Consider the following 20,733-nt stretch of genomic DNA (forward strand, 5'->3'; position numbering starts at 1 on the left):
CCTTTAATAGATAAGACAGTATCGAGACAGGAAGCAAAGTGGGAGAGAGAGAGATAGGGGGTATGGTAGGGAAATGTCTTCGAGCCGGGATTCGAACTCACGACGCCCTGACATGCTATTGCACCATATGTCGGCGTGCTAACCACTAGGCTATTGCGACAATATTTTCACACAACGCAGGTCAGAGTTCACCAAGCTTAAACTTTCCAAAGCAGCGATCTGCGAAATTTGACGCACAAGCTTGCGTTTCTGGTCTGACGCCTTCACGTGCGTATGAATGGAAGTCTATAGGGAGGAAACTCCAATGGGACCGCAGCTTGACACTGCAAGAAACGTTGGGTTCCACACAATCGAGTTGAGTTGGGACAACATGAAGGAATTAAGTTAACTTATTAGCTTTTATAAATTGAAGTGGATTGAACATAAAGCAATTAAGTTGTCCACTCAAAACAAAATCAAGAATTGTGTTGATTCGGCACTGTTGATATTAATAAGTAGCTGAAACAAACAGCAAGCATCATTTTTTGAGTGTATCATCAATATCAGGCAACCTGTACCTCAAACTCATATTCAAAGTGATATCTACTCAGAATCCCAATCCTCTTTACATTACCATCATTGCCTTTTCTCAAAACTTACAAACCCCTTGTTTCATACCTCATGCTGATGATTGCATGCTCAAAAACCCCCTAAAGTAAAACAAAAATCTCAATGCAGATCTCGTCATTGGTCGCTTGCATCCTAAATACAGCATCTCTGGCAGGCATTAGAAGAAAATAGACGTCAAGCAGCCTGGTTTGCATCGCAGATGGCTCTCCAGAACATTTCAACAAACATCCCAGTGGGCAAAGACACATCGTTTACTCCTCCCTGCGCACGCGAGGCTGTATAACAGCTAAAAGCATCATTCGATCCCCTTACTAACACAGCCATGGAGGAGGGTTATCTGGAAACGACGCTGAATTCAAAGCACACAGATTGAGACTGACCTTAAGTGCATGATTGGAGTTGTGGTTGTTGTTGGGAGTCTGCAGTGTTTATCCGGGGAGCTGCTGGTCCTCCATCATGCCGTGTGATTCGCAGCACATGCTCTGAAAATACAATTGACATACATGTTGTCATGTCTTGATTGAATTGCAAGCAACAAATAATTCAATTATTAAAGATGATGCACAGCAGAAGTGAGTCGCCTATAGCAATACTGAAGCCGGTAGTGATGGATCACCATGGAAAAAAAAACAAGGAGGAATAGGGGGAGCTATTGCATGGTAGAGGAGAGATATGATTTCTTGCACTTACCATAAACACTCCCTTAGCATCCCTGATGGAGAGCGAGGGATGATGCTGGCGGAGGAGCTGAAATCACACACACACATATGCACGCACGCATGCATGCATACACACTAGTTCTGCGGGATGCGTGAAGCCTGGCTTGTATCCTGTGATGGAGAGAGATACAGAAAAAAGAAGAGAATGTAGCCGCCCGCTGGTCAGTGCACTGCTACTGCATCTCACAACATCACGTCATCATTAAATAACACTCAAGCTCTATGCAGGCTGTGTGTCTCTGTGTGTGTATGTGCATTGATTATTTGATTTTTTGCCTTGTTGTTTTGAAAGGATTCAGCTAGTTTAGTTCATATGGGTGATGATGGAAACTGTATCATTGAGCACAGGCTTTAATAATGCTGCAGAGTGAGATGTTATTTTGGTGTAGAGCTGTGATGTACACTCCAGTCATACAGGGGGCGATGGAGAGCTCAAATAAAAAATAAGAGGAATGATGTTAAAGGTGTAGTGCCTTATGTATGTGCTAAATATTTTTTTATGCATACACTCTCAGAAGAAAAGGTACAAAATTGTACCTTTTAGGGTACAAGTGGTCTATCACTGGCATGGTACTCTAAAGGGTACAATTTTGTACCTCTATTTAGAGGTACAAAATTGTACCTTCTACATTTGTATTATTTAAGGAACAATTTTGTACCCCCAAGGAACAAAATTGTAGACACTGAAGGTTCAAAAATGTACCTTATTATATTATATAGCATTTTCAGGGTGCCGACTCAGGCATTTTGATCCTTTGGTGACTGCATGCAGAGTTCTGTGCTAACAGCCAGCATTCTCGACCACCTCAGTAACAAACTCTACTAACGTCTCAGCAAGCCAAATTTTCTTAAAGAGACAGCAGCAACACCTAAATGAGGATGTTGCCACTCTGCATGGTCCTTATTCTAAATCTCATTTAGGGTCTTAAGCAATTAGTTATGCAAAGATCAGTATTTAAGTTTTTAGTGATTAAAATTACACTCAATTATACATATACATATTTTTTGAGGAAAAAATTTATTTGAAAACATGAAAAAAATTAAATTATTAAAATATTTAATTCAATCAATTCAATAACTTTATATTTTTAAATTATGTATTTTAGTATTAATGTTTAGTATTAATACATTTAAATATGTGTTACATGTATATAGGGTTTGATCTCATGATTCCTAATGGGGAACAAAATATAAAATTGTACCTTTAAAGGTGCCAAATTGGTCCTTTAGGATTCAATTTTGTACCCAAATGTGCTATAAAAGGTACAAAAATGCACCTTTCAAACCTAAATCTGATCGTTTGTAACTTTATAGCCCATTTGGGTACAAAATTGTACCCTAAGGACCAATTTGGGACCTTAAAAAGGTGCAATTATTTATTTTGTTCCCTCTAGGAACAAATTTGTACCCTCACTGTACCTTTTTTTTTGACAGTGTACCTGCAAGTTTTGGGCCAAAGTAATAGTCCACATATAAAGCGTCACTGGTTGAGCAAATATCTGCAATATCAAAAAAGAAGAAAAAAAACAGAAGTTCTGTTAGTATTGCATCTTATTCTTTAGTTTTGTCCGCGAAGAGTGGACTTTTTTGCAGTTATACACCTTATTTTCTATTTAATTAAAATGTTTAAATAAAGCATTTTAGTGACATGTTAAGCACTATTTTTAGCCGCATTAGCTAGTCGGATGGTCTTCATAAGCACACTTTTTATGGGTCAAAAACATTTCCTAAACATTTAGAATACAGAATTATAAGAACTATACTTAATTTTTTTATTCAAATGTATTATATTATATATCATTAGATGAAAATAGGAATCTGTTTAAGTCTTAAATGAAAACCAGCCTATTGTCACTATTAACAAACTGGCCAGCACATTTAACTTTCCTCAGCCATGCCGAAGCAACAGCCAATACAGAATTCCTCTTGGTCTTAAAGCATTCTCCAATTAGTTATTTTCACAGTTTATTACCGAATAGCTGTAAAAATGTCACAAATGTATAAAACAAACTCTGGAAAATTTCTTTGTCTTTCGAACCACCTGAAAAAAATAATAAAAAGGTACATACTACTTAATGCACAAATATATATGTTTAGGTTAAATCTAATCATAAACAAACTTAAAAAGAATATTACAAATATTTTTGCAATGACAATAATAACAAAAAAAAAACTATAAAAACTAATTAAACACACAAAAATAATTTAAAAAGTTGAGTTCTACAGATTGGGTCCCAGACCTGGAGAAGGAATGTGCTCAATCTGGCAACAATTAAGAGTAGAGTTGGCTCAATCTGGCAACCCTTGTGCCAGGGTGCCAGTTTTGTTGTCTTTCTGTTTGCCCTATATTTCCATCCATAGGACAGCCGCATGTTGCGTCACCACCAGCTGTGTGGATTCATGGAATAAAGATCCCGAACCAATTCTGTCACATGAATCCACATGCGGTTTATTGTGCTGGACGTGCAGAATATATCTAACAGAGCGCTGTCTCATCGACAAACACCTCGTTTTACTCGTGGGGCGACCCATGTCTCTGGATAACACTGCGTTTCTGTATCTATCGACTGAATTTTTAAGGATTTAAACGGAGGTGAATCGTCCTTTTGTTGGTGAAAGAAACAAAAATGTCGATTGAAAAGCACAGCGTGTCTGAAGAAAACCTTCAGGGTATGTAGATATCAAAACAACTCCGGTTAACGCTCGTTTTGTGCATGTTTCTCCTCTAAAACGCACATTGTTACCATGTAAATGCATGTTTGGGGAATATTTACAGTTACATACGTATATTAAACGATGTTCTTTCACCTTAGTCTTTTATATTAATATTTGACAAGATGAAGCAGGTGTGTGTGTGTGTGTGTGTGTGTGTGTACAAACCACAAAAATGACGCATGTGATCCGCAATAATAAACACAGACGCGAAGCAAACTCTGAATCGTTAATGAATCATTCTTCGGAGTCGGATCTTTTAAACAGCTCGACTACTAAATGGACGGAGAACCGACTCTTTTGAACGCATCAGATTTGGAATCGTTTCTTTTGAACTTGATTGAATACCAATGAGTCGAATTAACAAACGAATCCGAGAGGCTTTAAATTATATTTACTAATAACCATCTCCAAAACGGGATAATAATTTAATTTAGTAAGCTTAAAAACAAGTTAACGTATTGAAATACAACATATAATAAAACATATAAACTTAAGGAAACGACATGTTTGATTGTTTGTGGTCAGTTCATATTTTGAGTAAATGTTAATTAACACTATTGTATGTTATTATGTAATATTTAAACATAAAAAAATCATTTGGGGTATGTATGGGACCACTGCATGACGAAAAGAATCATTAAACCATTGTTCTTGGAAATGAACCGCCTGAAAGAATCGATTCACAGAAAGAAGGCGGATTCCGCGTCTGAATTCTACAGAGGTGGGGATTGAACAGCCTGTTTTCATTGGATGATGTCAGAAAAAAAATGACCCGACATAATGAGCTATTTATAGCCAAAGCTTTGTTTATTTTCCTCAGGCTCATGGGTTGAGTCTCAAGTGCAGGCATGTTCTGTGTTTATCTGGATTTTCTGGCTACTGTGTCATGATCACTGATTCATTCCCAGCCCAGTTTTCAATGTCAAGTAAATCGAATATTATAAACAGGTTATGACATGTTGTTATGCTTGCTATACTTTGATTCTCAGGAAAGATAAAGGCATGAAAAGTGCTTTAAATTTGATAAACTGCAACAAATATTTACCTTTAAAGGGACACTCAAAAACAAAATTTGTGTTACATTACCTTGACTCCATCAAAGATAATGATGACTCCTCATTAAAGAAAATGTGGTCAGTATTGAATCTTAAGATATAGGGCCAGACAAAATCTGCAGACATTTGTTGATATTTTTGCAGCAAATTTAAAAATAAAAAATAATACACTTTTAACTTTTATTTAATGTTTACAATGCAAATTCAATTAGATCTACTTATTTGGTAAACAAAGCAAGTCTCTCCTATAATATATTTACTCAAAGACAGAAAATATTACTTTACAAACTGTATTGTTAATAAATCATATCAACATTTTAATATTACTATCATTATAATTACAATAATATTAGTGAAATTAAAAACTGTATAAATATAAAATTACACACATTTACACAAGTAAATACATAGACTCGATGGGCTAAATATATGCAGAAGTCTGCAGATTTCTGCGGATGCAGATTACATGTGGGCCTAGATATAAGTCAACAGCTACCAGAATTTGGAGAGTCAAAGCTAAACATTCAGGCAAAACAAAATGAATACCTCTCTGTAAACATTGAGGCCTTATGAAGTGAAATAATTTTCTTTGCCATTTAAAAAAACTACTTTCAACTGCTAGATGGAGGCCTGCCGTGGTCCTGACGTGCAAATCGGTCATCTGACCTGGGCATAGGGGTGAAAGACTAATCAAACTGTCTAGTAACTGGTTCTCTCCGAAGTTTCCCACAGGATAGCTGACGCTTGCAGGTCAAGCAGTTTAATCTGGTAAAGCCAATGACTAGAGGCCTTGGGGCCGAAACAGCCTCAACCTATTCTCAAACTTTAAATGGGTAAAAGGCCCGGCTCGCCTAGTGGGCCATTGATGGCTGCATCCGAATTTGCCTACTTCTCAGTAGGTAATGGATGTTCTATATAGTATGAATGCGAGTAGTATAAATGGAATTCAGACGTACTACATCCGGCATTTGTCATTATCATGTGACCTCATATTGCATCGCTTCACTCACATTCAGGAATTCTCTAACATGACATTATGGGATAGCATATCATCCATTGGATGTGCACATCAGAATCTCACTGGAAGTAGTAGGTTCTCCAGGTGCTTCTCTGAATTTGGACATAATACTCGGCTCACATACTGTTTTTAATGTACTATATATAGTGCGGAAGTATGCAATTTCTGACATTATCAAGGAATAACATACCTTGGAATATCGCAACTAACCAATCAGAAACAAGTATTCCAGACTGCCGTTTAAATACAAGAACCTTATTAAATGTAAATGTATTTAGTGGTTGTTATCAAGGAATAACATAACTTTGAATGTCATGACTGACCAACCAGAATCGAGTATTCCAGACAGCTGTTTAATAATAAGGACCATATGAAATGTAATGTATTTAGCAGTTGTTATCAAGGAATAACATGCCTTGTAATATCATGACTGACCAATCAGAATTTAGAATTCCAGACAGCTGTTTAATAATAAGGACCATATGAAATGTAATGTATTTAGCGGTTGTTATCAAGGAATAACATGCCTTGTAATATCATGACTGACCAATCAGAATTTAGTATTCCAGACAGCTGTTTAATAATAAGGACCATATGAAATGTAAATGTATTTAGCGGCTGTTATCATGGTATAACATACCTTAAAATATCACGACTGACCAATTAGAATTGAGTATTCCAGACTCTTGTTTATTTACAAGGACCATATTAAATGTAAATGTAGTTACCGGTTGTTATCAAAGAATAACTTAGCTTTGAATGTCATAACTGACCAATCAGAATAGAGTATTCCAGACAGCTGTTTAATAATAAGGACCATATGAAATGTAATGTATTTAGCGGTTGTTATCAAGGAATAACATGCCTTGTAATATCATGACTGACCAATCAGAATCTAGTATTCCAGACAGCTGTTTAAATACAAGGACCATATGAAATGTAAATGTATTTAGGGATTGGTATCAAGAAATAACATACCTTGTAATATCACGACGGACCGATCAGAATAGAGTTTTCCAGACAGCTGTTCAATAACAAGGACCATATTAGATGTAAATGTATTTAGTGGTTGTTATCAAGGAATAACTCACCCTTGAATGTCGTGACTGACCAATCAGAATTGAGTATTCCAGACAGCTGTTTAATAACAAGGAACATATTAAATATAAATGTATTCAGAGTTTGTAATCAAGGAATAACATACCCAGGAATGTCACAACTGACCAATCAGAATTGAGTATTCCAGACAGCTGTTTAAATACAAGAACCATAATAAAACAAGGATGTTATTTGGCTTTTCTTCAGGTTCTTGGGTGGAGCTGCATTTTAATAATGGGGGAGGCAGCACTTCTAAAGCAGCCACAGATGAACAGTCAGCTAGCACGGCCCCGAGCGGAGACCTGGAGAAGATGCTTCTGGATGCTCAGCACGAGTCGGGTCGGAGCAGCTCCAGAGGAAGCCTACCATGTGACAGGTCAGCACAAAAACTTTAAATGTATTGTAAGATTACAGGATGTGCATGGTGAAATGATTATATTATTGTTATTTGTTTTTTTTTACCAGTCCTCCAAGATCCCAGACTCCTTTGCACTTGTGCAGGGGCTCCGAGGTCCACAGCTCTGGGGAAAAAAACAGCTCACAGGTAAATATTAATAGGATTTGATAAAAAATATGTTTGTATTTAAAGGGATAGTTCACTCAAAAATGAAAATTCTGTCATCATTATTCCCCCTTGACTTGTCCTGTTAAACACAAAGGAAGATAGGAAAAACAAATACTATGGAAGTCAAGCGTTACCAGTTTCTAAAATTCCTCAGCATCTTTCTTTGTGGAAAAGAAAAGAAAGGAAAAAAGAAAACTTTTTCTAAAAAGTCAGGGGTGAGAAGATGACAATAGCTTCCTGAGAGTGAGTATAGGTTGCTTTTAAAAAGTTTTGCTGACTGGTGTGATATGAATTGTCTTAAATTAAACACTAGTAAGACCAAAGAAATTATTGTTGATTTTAGTAGACATCCATCACAAGCGCTGCCCGTAATTATACACGAGTCAGAAATTGAGATCGTTTCGTCATATAGGTGCCTGGGTGTATATTTGAACAACAAGCTCGATTGGTCTGAAAACACAATCCAGGTGTATAAGAAGGGTCAGAGCCGCATTCATTTATTAAGACGACTGAGGTCCTTTGGTGCGTGTCAGACACTGTTAAAAACTTTTTATGACTCTGTGGTGTCTTCTGTGATTCTGTATGCTGTAACCTGCTGGGGAGGGGGACTGTTGGAGAAGGAGAAAAACAAATTAAATAAGCTGATAAAAAGGGCAGGTTCTGTTGTGGGGTGTGCACTACCTACCATAGAAGAGATTGCACAGGATCGAATGCTGGACAAATTTGTTAGTATAATGAACCACGATAGTCATCCCCTTTTTGATACAGTCCAAGCGTGTGCAAGCTCTTTTAGTACAAGATTAATTCAACCCCGGTGCTACAGAGAAAGATACAGGAAGTCTTTTTTACCAACAGTGATCAGATTGTATAACCAAAGTCATACCAGATGAATTGTGCTGAACTTGAATTAGATATTAGATATGTACAAGTGTTTACTCGTTGTTTTTGGAACCAAGGTGTGCAGTATGAAATGTAATCTTATTATTGTTTTTATATGCATGTAACTTATTTATCTATTTTTAGTATGGAGAGCTCTGCTGTGACATGTGAATTTCCCTCCGGGGATTAATAAAGTCAAACTAAAACTAAACAGACACATACAGACCTTTCCGGAAAATTACCGGCAATTTTCCGGAAAGGTCTGTATGTGTGAACAGGCCCTTTTCGAAAATACCGATATATTCGTTTTGGCTATTTTCTGGAAAGAGAAGTTGTAACATTACCGGTAATTTGCAGAAATGCTGCGCTTTGTGAACGCAGAAGAAAGAATGCCAAAAAGAGCGCGTGCACATCTAAAACGTGCAGACGTGAGACGTCTACTTTAGCCAATCAGAACACTCAAACGCATTCACGTCCACACGGTTTATGAGAACAAAAGCCTGTGAATATATTTCCAGACACATTTAGCTGCTAGATATTAGTCAGATAACATTTATATGCTCCTTCTTAATGCCAACTGTGTAAAAAGATATCGATAAAATACTTATGATAAACCGCTGTTTGTTTACCTTCAAGCTCCGACGCTTGTGCATGTAAAGCAGCCGACGAGCTCCAGCACACACACATATTACAAACATCTTGACATGTGAAAGTGTTCCTCCATATGTTTTCATCCAAGTTGTTAACAATACTTATCCATCCACAGAGTTTGTAATGAATTCAGATTTGTACAAATACAAGCGCAGCCATTCAGAGCTCATTTCTGCTTAATGATGCCAGAATTTACCGGTATTTTTGGAATAAGTGTGTGAACGGTCTTCTCCTGAAAAAAATCCGTATCATCCTCGCCTGTGTGAACAGTGCTTTTTTGAATTTACAGGTTAAGTCGTTCCGGAAATTTTCCAGATATTTACTGGTATCACTGTGTGAAAGGGGCTTTTGTTTTTATTTTTTGAGTGAACTATCACTTAATTATTTTCTAATTAAAGGTGAACTACTGTTTTCATGTACACTTTACATCATCCTAAATTTGTTTTCGGTCTTATTCAAGTCAGAGGAAGACTATTTGGAGAGGAGAAAAGAGGTGGAGATCCTGATGAAGAAAAATGCTGATTGGATCTGGGACTGGTCGAGTCGCCCAGAAAACCTGCCACCCAAGTATATAAACCCAAAAGATATATACAGTGCCTATAGGAAATCATCATACTTATTTAAAACAATGACTTAAATTGTCAATTAACCTGCAATCAAATCACGTCCCAAATAACTATCAACTTTTGTAGCCTTCTCCTCATCTGTGCCTTTCTATGACTTTATTCTGAAGGTCTTTCGAAAGCAGGGTGTAATGTGAGTAAAGGTATAGATTTTCACAGGGTCTGATGACTTTCTATAGTCACTGTAAATGAACACATGCAGTTGAAGTCAAAATGATTAGCCCTCCTGTGAATGTATTGTTCAAAGATTTCCCAAATGATGTTTAATGGAACAAGGGATTTTTCACGATATTTTCTATAATATTTTTTCCTCTGGAAAAAAGTCTTATTTGTTTATTTCGGCTAGAATAAAAGCAGTTTGTAATCATTTTACAGTCAATATTATTAGCCCCCTTAAGCAATATTTGTTTTCAATTGTCTAAAGAACAAACCACTGTTATACAATGACTTGCCAAATTACCCTGTAGGGATAGTTTACAGAATGAGCAGTCTGACAGATGAAGAAGAACCGGAGTCAGAGATTCAAATAAATAAATGAAGTTTACTGAAGATAGTTTGCAGTTTTATCAAAGATTCCATTCAGAAGGACATCGGGAGAGAGAGAGGTCTCCATGACCCATGACCTGGTTTTTGTGTGTCTCCTGAAAACAAAGTTAAAATAGACAGGCAAAGAGAGGAGCAAGTACACTGAAGATTCTTACATAAAGCAGTGTGTTACTTATTCATTGGTTCAAATCATTTTCAAAGTTTAATACTCATTCAAATGATCAAATAATTATATTTAATAAAAATAATGAGGAACAGGATGATGAGAAAAGGATAATCGTTGATCCATGCTGAGACGGATTGGAAGGCATAAATCCGAATCCTTCAACCCTAACTTGCTTAATTAACCTAGTCAAGTCCTAGTTATATCTAGTAATATATTATGTCCTGTCATCATGGCAAAGATAAAAGAAATCAGTTATTAGTAATGAGTTATTAAACTATTATGTTTAGAAATATGTTGATAGAAATTGGGAAAAAAAATACAGAATCAGAATGAGCTTTATTGCCAGGTATGTTCGCACATACGAGGAATTTGTTTTCGTGACATAGCTTCTACAGTGCAACAGAATTAAAAAGACAGGACAAAAAAAAAAAGATATAATAAATATATAAAAAAGCAGTAAGTTGTGAATGCAAATATACAAATAGAAGTGTATGTAGAGCTATATTACTATATACAATGTTATATATGCAGCTGTTATGTGCAAAGTGGCATGTAAAGTGTGTTGTTAAATAACTGTATATGTGTATAAACGTTTATGGCAAGTAGTGATGTTGGTTCGACAATTATTATTATCAAGTGTTCATGAGATGGATTGCCTGAGGGAAGAAACTGTTTCTGTGTCGGGCTGTTCTGGTGCGCAGGGCATACAGAGGAAAATAATTCAGAAGGGCTAATAATTCTGACTTCAAATGTACTTATACAAATATAAAGTACCTGGATCTCCGCATAGCTGTAAGCAAGTGGTGTGTTTTGCAGGGAGTTTCTGCTGCGGCACCCGAAGCGCTCCAGCACACTCAGCATGAGGAACACCAGTGTGATGAAGAAAGGAGGAATCTTCTCTGCTGAGTTCCTCAAAGTCTTCCTGCCCTCTCTGGTCCTCTCACACATCCTCGCTGTGGGTCTCGGGTAGGCACATTTAAGTGAGCCAAAATTACACAGTTAAGCAAGCCAAAATGAACGGCAAAATTAAACGTCTCATATTTGACCTGCACACTAGTAATATAGTTATTAATGTTACACATTCATTTTATATACAGTTAGTCAGAATTATTAGCCCCCCTGTTTATTTTATTCCCCAATTTCTGTTTAACGGAAAGAAGATTTTCTTACATTTTTAATTAAAATAGTTTTAATAACTCGTTTCTAATAACAGATTTATTTTATCTTTGCCATGATGACAGTAAATAACATTTGGCTAGATATTTTTCAAGACACTTCTATACAGCTTAAAGTGACATTTAAAGGCTAAACTAGGTTAGGCAAGTTATTGTATAATGATGGTTTGTTCTGTAGACTATCGAAAAAAAAAAAAAGCTTAAAAGGGCTAATAATTTTGCCCCTGAAATGGCTTTTAAAAAATTAAAAACTTCTTCTATTCTAGCCGAAATTAAACAAATAAGGCTTTCTCCAGAAGAAAAATTATTATCAGACATACTGTGAAAATGTCCTTAATCTGTTAAACATAATTTTGGAAATATTTAAATAAAATAAAAATCAAAAAATCAAAAGGGGGCTAATAAAATTGACTTCAACTGTATGTTAAAGCTTTGGTATTTTGATTTATTAAATGAAAATTCATTCATTCATTTTTTTGTCGGCTTAGTCCCTTTATTAATCCGGGGTCGCCACAGGGGAATGAACCGCCAACTTATCCAGCAAGTTTTTACGCAGCGGATGCCCTTCCAGCCGCAACCCATCTCTGGGAAACATCCACACTCACGTTCACACACACACTCATACACTACGGTCCATTTAGCTTACCCAATTCACCTGTACCTCATGTCTTTGGACTGTGGGGGAAACCAAAGCACCCGGAGGAAACCCACGCGAAGGCAGGGAGAACATGAAAACTCCACACAGAAACGCCAACTGAGCCAAGGTTCGAACCAGCGACCCAGCGACCTCCTTGCTGTGAGGCGACAGCACTACCTACTGCGCCACTGCCTCGCCTTAAATGAAAATTAATAATGAAAATATTTTTTTAGGGTTTTAGCTTATTAATAGTCCTGGTTGTTTCTTTAAATTGAAGTAAAATTAAAATATACATAAATAAAACTTGATAAAAATAGATACAAAGAAAAACCATATATATATATAAACTACCTGACAAAAGTCTTTCATCATCGATCCCAGTTGTAAGATTTGGAAAAGTAGCAGAAGGTACATTTTTCCTGTTGAACTGCATCCCAATCATCACAAATACTGCAGAAGACCTATTGGAACCGGCATGGAAACAAGATTCTCACAGAAATCAGTCAAGTTTGGTGAAGGAAATATTATGGTTTGGAGTTACATTCAATATGGGGGTGTGTGAGAGATCTGCAGAGTGGATGGCAACATCAACACTCTGAGGTATCAAGACATTTGTGCTGCCCATTGCATTACAAACCACAGGAGAGGGCAAATTCTTCAGCAGGATAGCGCTCCTTCTCATACTTCAGCCTCCACATCAAAGCTCCTGAAAGCAAAGAAGGTCAAGGTGCTCCAGGATTAACCAGCCCAGTCACCAGACATGAACATTATTGAGCATATCTGGGGTAAGATGAAGGAGGAGGCATTGAAGATGAATCCCAAAGAATCTTGATGAACTCTGGGAGTCCTGCTTGAACGCTTTCTTTGCCATTCCAGATGACTTTATTAATCAGTGATTTGAGTCATTGCAGAGACGTATGGATGCAGTCCTCCAAGCTCATGAGAGTCATACACAATATTCATTATTTTACTTACACTGCAGCATGACTTTATATTATATACTGTACATTATTTCTGTTAAGTGAGAAGACTTTTGTCTAAACAAACTCAGACCTTACTGTCCTATTAAAATAATTAAAAATCAAGGCATGATCATATTTTATTTTGGTAAAATAAGCGTAATCTAGAGGCCTTTGCCTTTCATATAAGCCACTTCCAATACCAAATGATCAACTAGAAGTCCAGTTATTATGTGTTGTTCCTAAAACTTGGATTGGCAACAAAACTTTTGTGTGCATACACACACACAGTGCTCAGCATATATGCGTACACCCCTCACAAAACTTATTTAAATGAATATTTTCTATTCACCTTATTCTTCGCCGACGAGTGGGCGCAGCCATTTAAATATTTTGGGCTCGAGACCTAAGTTCTCATTCACTTCCATTAATTTTTAGACATTAAAAACTGCTCGTTTTGCTGTTTGATGTTGCAAACTGATATTTTCTTCTTATATTAGTCTACTTGGTCTGTATAGTCAAGCTAACATTTGTTTGTACAAAAAGTAGTTTGACCGTTTTCTGCCATTTATTATTCTATTATTCTATTTATTACTCATTTATTATTATTATTATACTAGTCATTTCTCCCATAGGCGACTGAATCGGAAGTTCTAAAACAATCGCGAAAACAGGCGCACTTCCGCATTTTAGAATAAGGTCAATAGGATGCTTTACAATATTATATCTGAACATATACGTTAGAATAGCCAGTACTGAAGCCAAATCTGGAGCTTATCTAACAAAATAACTCACGATAACCCTCCAAAAAGTAAACCCAAATTTATGTTCGAAAAAATGACTAAACACAAATGTAAAAATAAGAAAAGAAATCAAGAGAAGCGAAAAATTGAAAAATTTAGTTGAAATTTTGTAGGGTGTAATTTTTATTTTATTTTTTGCTTGAATTTGCTTGAATCTTTCAATTTCTAAATATGCTTGATGACTAAAATTATATTTTAATACATATATCTGTATAATAAATCTGTTTAAATGCACCAAAATACATTGCCTATATTCACAGAAATATTGATAAAAATATTCATTTTCAAAATAAGGGTGTACTTAACTATGCTAAACACTTTGTTTTCTATATACTATTAATCATATCTAGGGACCAGAGTATTTGTGTACTTGTGGATGGTTTTTAATTGACTGAAACACAACAGCCACACCCTTTCAACCTCAAAGCAATGAGGATGTACATTGTTTTAAGCCTCATGTTAATCTATATCTGTATACTAATAGCAGCACATAAAGGAGTATTTTTAGCCCAGCTCATGTGGGTCAGCAATGGATGCTCTCTGCGTGCTGGAATGCATGCTAGTGTACTCTGCAGGGGTTAGCATGACTTAGCAGTTTTCCACTGATAGCTCACAGCTCTGCTGACGCTAACACAAGTCCACTGATTTACAACCACTCTCAAAAGCAGCAGGAGAATGGAAAAATGAACCTGCAGGAGAAACCTGGAGCTGAACAAATACTAGAGATCAAGCTAAAAGAGTTGAAGTCGAAATTATTAGCGCTTTTTCAAATATTTCCCAATTGATGTTTAACAAAGGAAGAAATTTTTTACAGTATTTCCTACAATATTTTTTCTTCTGGAGAAAGTCTTATTTGTTTTATTTCGGCAAGAAAGCAGTTTTTGATTTAAAAAAAAAATGATTTTAAGGTATTTTTAATATTATTAGCCCCCTTAAGCAGTATTTATTTTTATAGTTTATAGAACAAACCATCAAACAATGACTTGCCTAATCACCCTAACCTGCCTAGTTACCCTAATTAACCTAGTTAAGCCTTTAAATGTCACTTTAATTTTTATAGAAGTGTCTTGAAAAATATCTAGACACATATTATTTACTGTCCAAAGGAATAAGCAAATGGTCAGATTTTATTGAAGATTACCTTAAACATTTTTTTTTCAGTGGATTAATTTGTATGGAATAATTGTTAGTTCTGGAGGGCCGGTGTCCTGGATAGTTTAGCTCTAACTTGCTTCAACACACCTGCCCGGTAGTTTCTACTATATCTAGTAAGAGCTTGACTAGCTGATTCAAGTGTGTTTGATTAGGGTTAGAGCTAATCTCTCCAGGACCCCGGCCCTCCAGGACAGAGTTTGGACACCGCTGACCTAAAAAAATAACAATGTGCGCTAGCAAGATAAACATTGTTCATTTTGATTTCACACAGACTTTAAACAGATAGACAGAGTCTTTAATCTCACTGCATTAGTAATGATAGTTCACGCCTTCTCGCATAGACCATTTTCACTCAGAAATTTAAATTCAATATAATGTTTTCTGTGAGAAAGTACAACAAGATGATTCTTACATCATTTAAGCAAAAACACTAGGCTACAAGGTCCAGCTCTTAAAAGTCATGTGAACAAATGTTCTCTGTGTTTCTCACGGCCTTATTTCAATGACTTCAAAATTTTAGTTTTTCACTAACCACGCATAAACGTTTCTTTCTTAAAAACACAAACACATACAAACATGCTGCTTAGGTATTATTGTAGCCCAGCTTGTGCTGTTTACAGCGTTATCACACTTTAGCCATTAATATGTTTTTAAGATACTGAAAACAACACAAATGTCAGTGCAAGTCAAAACTTCTCCACAGCCCCAAAACACCCTCAGACCCCAGAGAGTTAACTGTTGGTAAATTTTCCCAGTACTGGCATCCGCTGTGTAAAACATATGCTGGAATAGTTGGCAGTTCATTCCACTGTGGCAACCCCTGATAAATAAGGGACTAAGCCAAACAAAAATGAATGAGTGAATCCAATAGAGCACCTTCGGGATGTGGTGGAAAGGGAGATTCGCATCATGGATATGCAGCCAAAACATCTGCAGCAACTGCTTGATGCTATCATGTCAATATGGAGCAAAATCTCTCCGGAATATTTCCAGTATCTTGTTGAATCTATGCCACGAAGGATTAAGGAAGTTCTGAAGGCAAAAAGGGGTCCAACCTGGTACTAGTAAGGTGTACCTAATAAAATGGCCAGTGAGGGTATATTAAGGGTAAAAAAAACTGCCAATACATTTTATGTTATATTACAGACTTGCATGTCTCTATAGATTATTTTCTTTTATACATGATATTATTTCAAGGGACTAATCTGAAGGATAACGAATGAATGAATGTTTAGAAATGTGGTGAAACTAAGATCTGCTTTCCTTTAAACAGACATTTTGGAAAACTAATAAACAGGGAGCCTAATAATTCTGATTTCAATTATCAATCCATCATGCATAATGAATGTGACAAGCTCTTTCTCTTTGTAGGGTGTACATCGGAAGGCGTTTTACTGCTTCTGGCACCTTCTGAGGGAGCAGGAAAAGCCATGAGAGAGGAAGACAAACCTCACATCCGCACATCCACCATCTCAGCTGCTTTATCGTGATTCAGAGCTCATGTAGACGCAAAAAGGACGAGGTCACATGACACACTTCCTCTGCCTTGCTTCCCCCTCGTGTATTAACACTGGCCTTTCCCATAATTCCTCCCAAATCCACACATAATGCCAGTCCATTCCAGGGAACGCCATGCTATAGGCATATAAGAACACGCCGGCTAGATTTAGATCTCATTCATTTCGTATTTATTCGGTAAAAAAATACTACGTGAGGATCATGAAATAAGTGGATTAAAGTGGATGCAGGAACTTCGGAAACGTGAAACTTAAGACTGTTAACTGGTAGGAAATCCGACTTTCTGCCCCACACTGTGAAAAAATATCCGTGTATTGGCAGTTTTCTGTATTTTGTGATTCGTGTTTTATTTTACCATTTATTTATTTTAAATCACATTATGAGATTCTTCTGACAAGTTTTAAGCTTAAAAAGTTGGAAAAAGTGACTTTTGTTTTTACATTTTTAATTGTTTAAAATGATTTGTTATCTGGGTTGACTTACCGGCCACTTTATTAGGTACACCTGTCCAACCGCTTGTTAACGGAAATTTCTTATCGGCCAATCACATGGCAGCAACTCTATGCATTTAGGCATGTAGACAAGATCAAGACGATCTGATGCAGTTCAAACCGGACATCAGAACGGGGAAGAAAGATGATTTAAGCGACTTTGAACATGGCATGGTTGTTGGTGCCAGACGGGCTGGTCTGAGTATTTCAGAAACTGCTGATCAACTGGGACTTTCACACACAACCTTCTCTATTTACAGAGAATGCTCCGAAAAAGAGAAAATATCCAGTGAGCGGCAGTTTTGTGGGTGCAAATGCCTTGTTGATGCCAGAAGTCAGAGGGGAATGGCCAGACAGGGTTTAGCTGATCGAAAGGCAACAGTGACTCATATAACCACTCGTTCCAACCGAGATATGCAGAAGAGCATCTCTAATTGCAGTCAACCTTGAGGAGGATGGGCAACAGCAGCAGAAGAACACACCGGGTGTCACTCCTGTCAGCTAAGAACAAGAGACTGAGGCTACAACTCACTCAGGCTCACCAAAATTGGACAATAAAGATTGGAGAAACGTTGACTGGTCTGATGAGTCTCGATTTCTGCAGCGACATTGGGATGGTAGGGTCAGAATTTGGTGTCAAAACCATGAAAGGATGGATCCATCCTGCCTTGTATTAACGGTTCAGGCTGGTGGTGGTTGTGTAATGGTGTGGGGGATATTTTCTTGGCACACTTTGGGCCCATTAGTACCAATTGAGCATCGCTTCAATGCCACAGCCTACCTGAGTATTGCTGTTGATCATGTCCATCCCTTTATAAGCAGTGTACCCATCTTCTGATTGATACTTCCAGCAACATAACACGCCATATCATAAAGCGTGAATCATCTCAGACTTTTCTTGAACATGACAATGAGTTTACTGTACTCAAATGGCCTCCACAGTGACCAGATCACAATCCAATAGAGCACCTTTGGGATGTGGTGGAACGGGAGATTTGCATCATAGACGTGCAGCCGGCAAATCTGCAGGGACTGCGTAATGCTATCATGTCAAAATGGACCAAAATCTCTGAGGAATATTTGCAGTATCTTGTTCAGCAGTTCTGAAGGCAAAAGGGGGTCCAATCCAGTACTAGTAAGGCGTACCTAATAAAGTGGCCGGTGAGTGTATATTACAGTACAAAAACCTTGTAATAAACTGCCAGTACATTTTCTGTTATCTTACAGACTTATTTCTCTATATGTTACTTCTTAAACATTATCTTAAGCTACTAAAATGTCAATGAAAGTCTGCAGACTTTCGGAAGTCGACAGAATAGACCAGTGGTCACCAAACTTGTTCCTGGAGGGCCGGTGTCCTGCAGATTTTTGCTCAAACCCTAATCAAACATACCTGAACAAGCTAATCAAGCTCTTACTTGGTATACTTGAAACATCCAGGCAGGTGTGTTGAGGCAAGTTGGAGCTAAACCCTGCAGGGACACCGGCCCTCCAGGACCAGGATTGGTGACCCCTGGAATAGACGGAAAAACAAAATACAGGAACACCGTTAATTAACAGATATTTTTAACAGTGCATATCAAAACAGGGATTTTATTTATTGAATGCTAAATCTTTATATTTAATGCACAGGACTTGATTTACCTCGTCAAAAGCACCGTTTACACCAAATAAAAACCATTTGCTTTGGGAATCAGGCTGTACACAGTATTACACAAAAAGCAACCACCCCTAAGTAAATGCTAGCCAAAATCTACCAAATCAGCACTTATCTGAATGTCAACTGAAATCAAAACGTACTTCAAGGCTAACTTGAGAGATTTCATTAATGTTGAATTGGGTTTGCTCACCTGAACTGCAGAAGTTCTTCTGTTTTTTTTTTTTTTTTTTTTTTCCTAAATGGTCAGGGTTCCAGCCCAAAGATTGCCTTATATAAAACTGTCAATGAATCAGGCAGGAGAAAAAGGGAAATTGTGTAAATTTGTGCATGTTTTGTAGCGTTTAGAAATCGTGTTGTGTGTACGTGTTCATTTAGTGGTTTTGTATTAACAGAGGGAATGAGCTGAAATAAATGTCTGCCCGCTACATAGTGCTTCCTTTGGATTTTGTCTTGCTTTTATTAAGAAATGAATGCATGAATTAAACCAGAGGTGCTCAACCCTGTTCCTGGGGATGAACCTTCCTGCAAAGTTCAGCTCCAACCCTGATCAAACACACCTGAACCAATTAATCAGGACCTGAACAGCACTTGATAATTACAGGCAGGTGTGTTTGATATTGCAACTGAAATCTGCAGGGAGGTCGATCTCCAGGAACAGGGTTGGTCATGCCTGAATTATACTTTAAACACTGTTAAACTCTGAATTAAACACTTTACAATAAGGTTGTATTAGTTAATGTTAGTTAACGCATTTACTAACACGAACAAACAATGAACCCTACATTTACTACAGTATTTGTTCATGTTAGTTAACGCTAAAGCTAGCTTTGTTTAGGTGGGAGTGTTGGGGAAGGGAAAGTGGGATGGGAGTTTTCGGTTCGAGCACGCGCTGATTTTCACAGAGGCAAAACAACCCAGACGCAGGGGAGAAGGACAGTGACTGTTTACATGAACGTCAGTAATCGACTTGGCAAATTATTATTTTGTCAACTTTAACTGCAGTTTGGCTCTTTCACTTTCATTCAGGAACATTTCCTGCATGCCCCTGTGCAAACGAGATATTGGATGCGAGGAACTGCTGGAAGAGTGCAGTTTTAATGGAAAGTTTGATATCGCACGGCGAAAAGGAGAGAAAAAAAACCCCTCCGCATTTCTTGGTAACTTAAATGCACTCGGTAGGTAGTGTCAGAAAGCCGTGTGTGTGTGTTATTGTGGTCACAAAATGCGGCGAAAATCCTAGACGACAGTACTTGTTTGATTGTGGTGTTTACATGTTTACACTCTGAGAGCAGCATTTACAGCGGATCTTTCAGTCTATAATATTGTATATTATACCACAGGGAACAGTGCATGGCATAGTATAAACCAGTGTTTCTCAACCACGTTCCTGGAGGACCACCAACACTGCATGTTTTGGATGTCTGCTTTGTAATAGCCATTACAGGTCTTTCAGTCTCTGCTAATGAGCAGACGATCTGAATCAGGTGTGTTTGGTTAATGAGACCAGGGAAAATGTGCAGTGCTGGTGGTCCTAAAGGAACATGGTTGAGAAACACTGGCTTAAACCATAATGTAATGCACTTGGCATTTAATATGAAGTCTGACAAGTTGGCCATGTTCAGAGTAGGTCTAGTATCGCTCCTGATCTGTGTACAGTAATAAAGCTGCATACATACAGTACAGTATGCCTA

The 20,733-nt window shown here is 37.3% G+C and overlaps 2 protein-coding genes across 19 annotated transcripts in view; one reads left to right on the top strand and one right to left on the bottom strand.

The window, feature by feature from the left end:
• jakmip3 (Janus kinase and microtubule interacting protein 3) overlaps positions 1 to 1,446 on the bottom strand; it is a 91,516-nt gene extending 90,070 nt beyond the window's left edge. For 12 of the 15 annotated variants that reach the window (XM_073918862.1, XM_073918861.1, XM_073918866.1 and 9 more), the window contains exons 1-2: positions 1,300 to 1,446; positions 990 to 1,091 (exon numbers count right to left, since the gene is read on the bottom strand). The gene's annotated coding sequence lies outside the window, so the exon portion shown is untranslated. The remainder of the gene's footprint in view (positions 1 to 989; positions 1,092 to 1,299) is intronic. The other 3 variants (XM_073918867.1, XM_073918854.1, XM_073918851.1) reach the window with 1 other exon arrangement.
• Positions 1,447 to 3,639: 2,193 nt separating this feature from the next.
• bnip3 (BCL2 interacting protein 3) lies at positions 3,640 to 19,467 on the top strand. Of its 4 annotated transcripts, none has more exons than XR_012387492.1 (7): positions 3,640 to 3,998; positions 7,422 to 7,590; positions 7,680 to 7,758; positions 9,770 to 9,876; positions 11,461 to 11,610; positions 16,745 to 18,720; positions 18,878 to 19,467. XR_012387492.1 is itself a non-coding variant. In XM_005172968.6 (6 exons), the coding sequence occupies exons 1-6, from the start codon at positions 3,956 to 3,958 to the stop codon at positions 16,785 to 16,787; spliced, it is 591 nt and encodes a 196-aa protein (XP_005173025.1). In that variant the 5' UTR covers positions 3,640 to 3,955; the 3' UTR covers positions 16,788 to 19,467.
• The last annotated feature ends 1,266 nt before the right edge of the window (positions 19,468 to 20,733 follow it).

Source organism: Danio rerio, chromosome 12 (genome assembly GCF_049306965.1).
Source record: "Danio rerio strain Tuebingen ecotype United States chromosome 12, GRCz12tu, whole genome shotgun sequence".
Classification (NCBI taxonomy): Eukaryota; Metazoa; Chordata; class Actinopteri; order Cypriniformes; family Danionidae; genus Danio; species Danio rerio.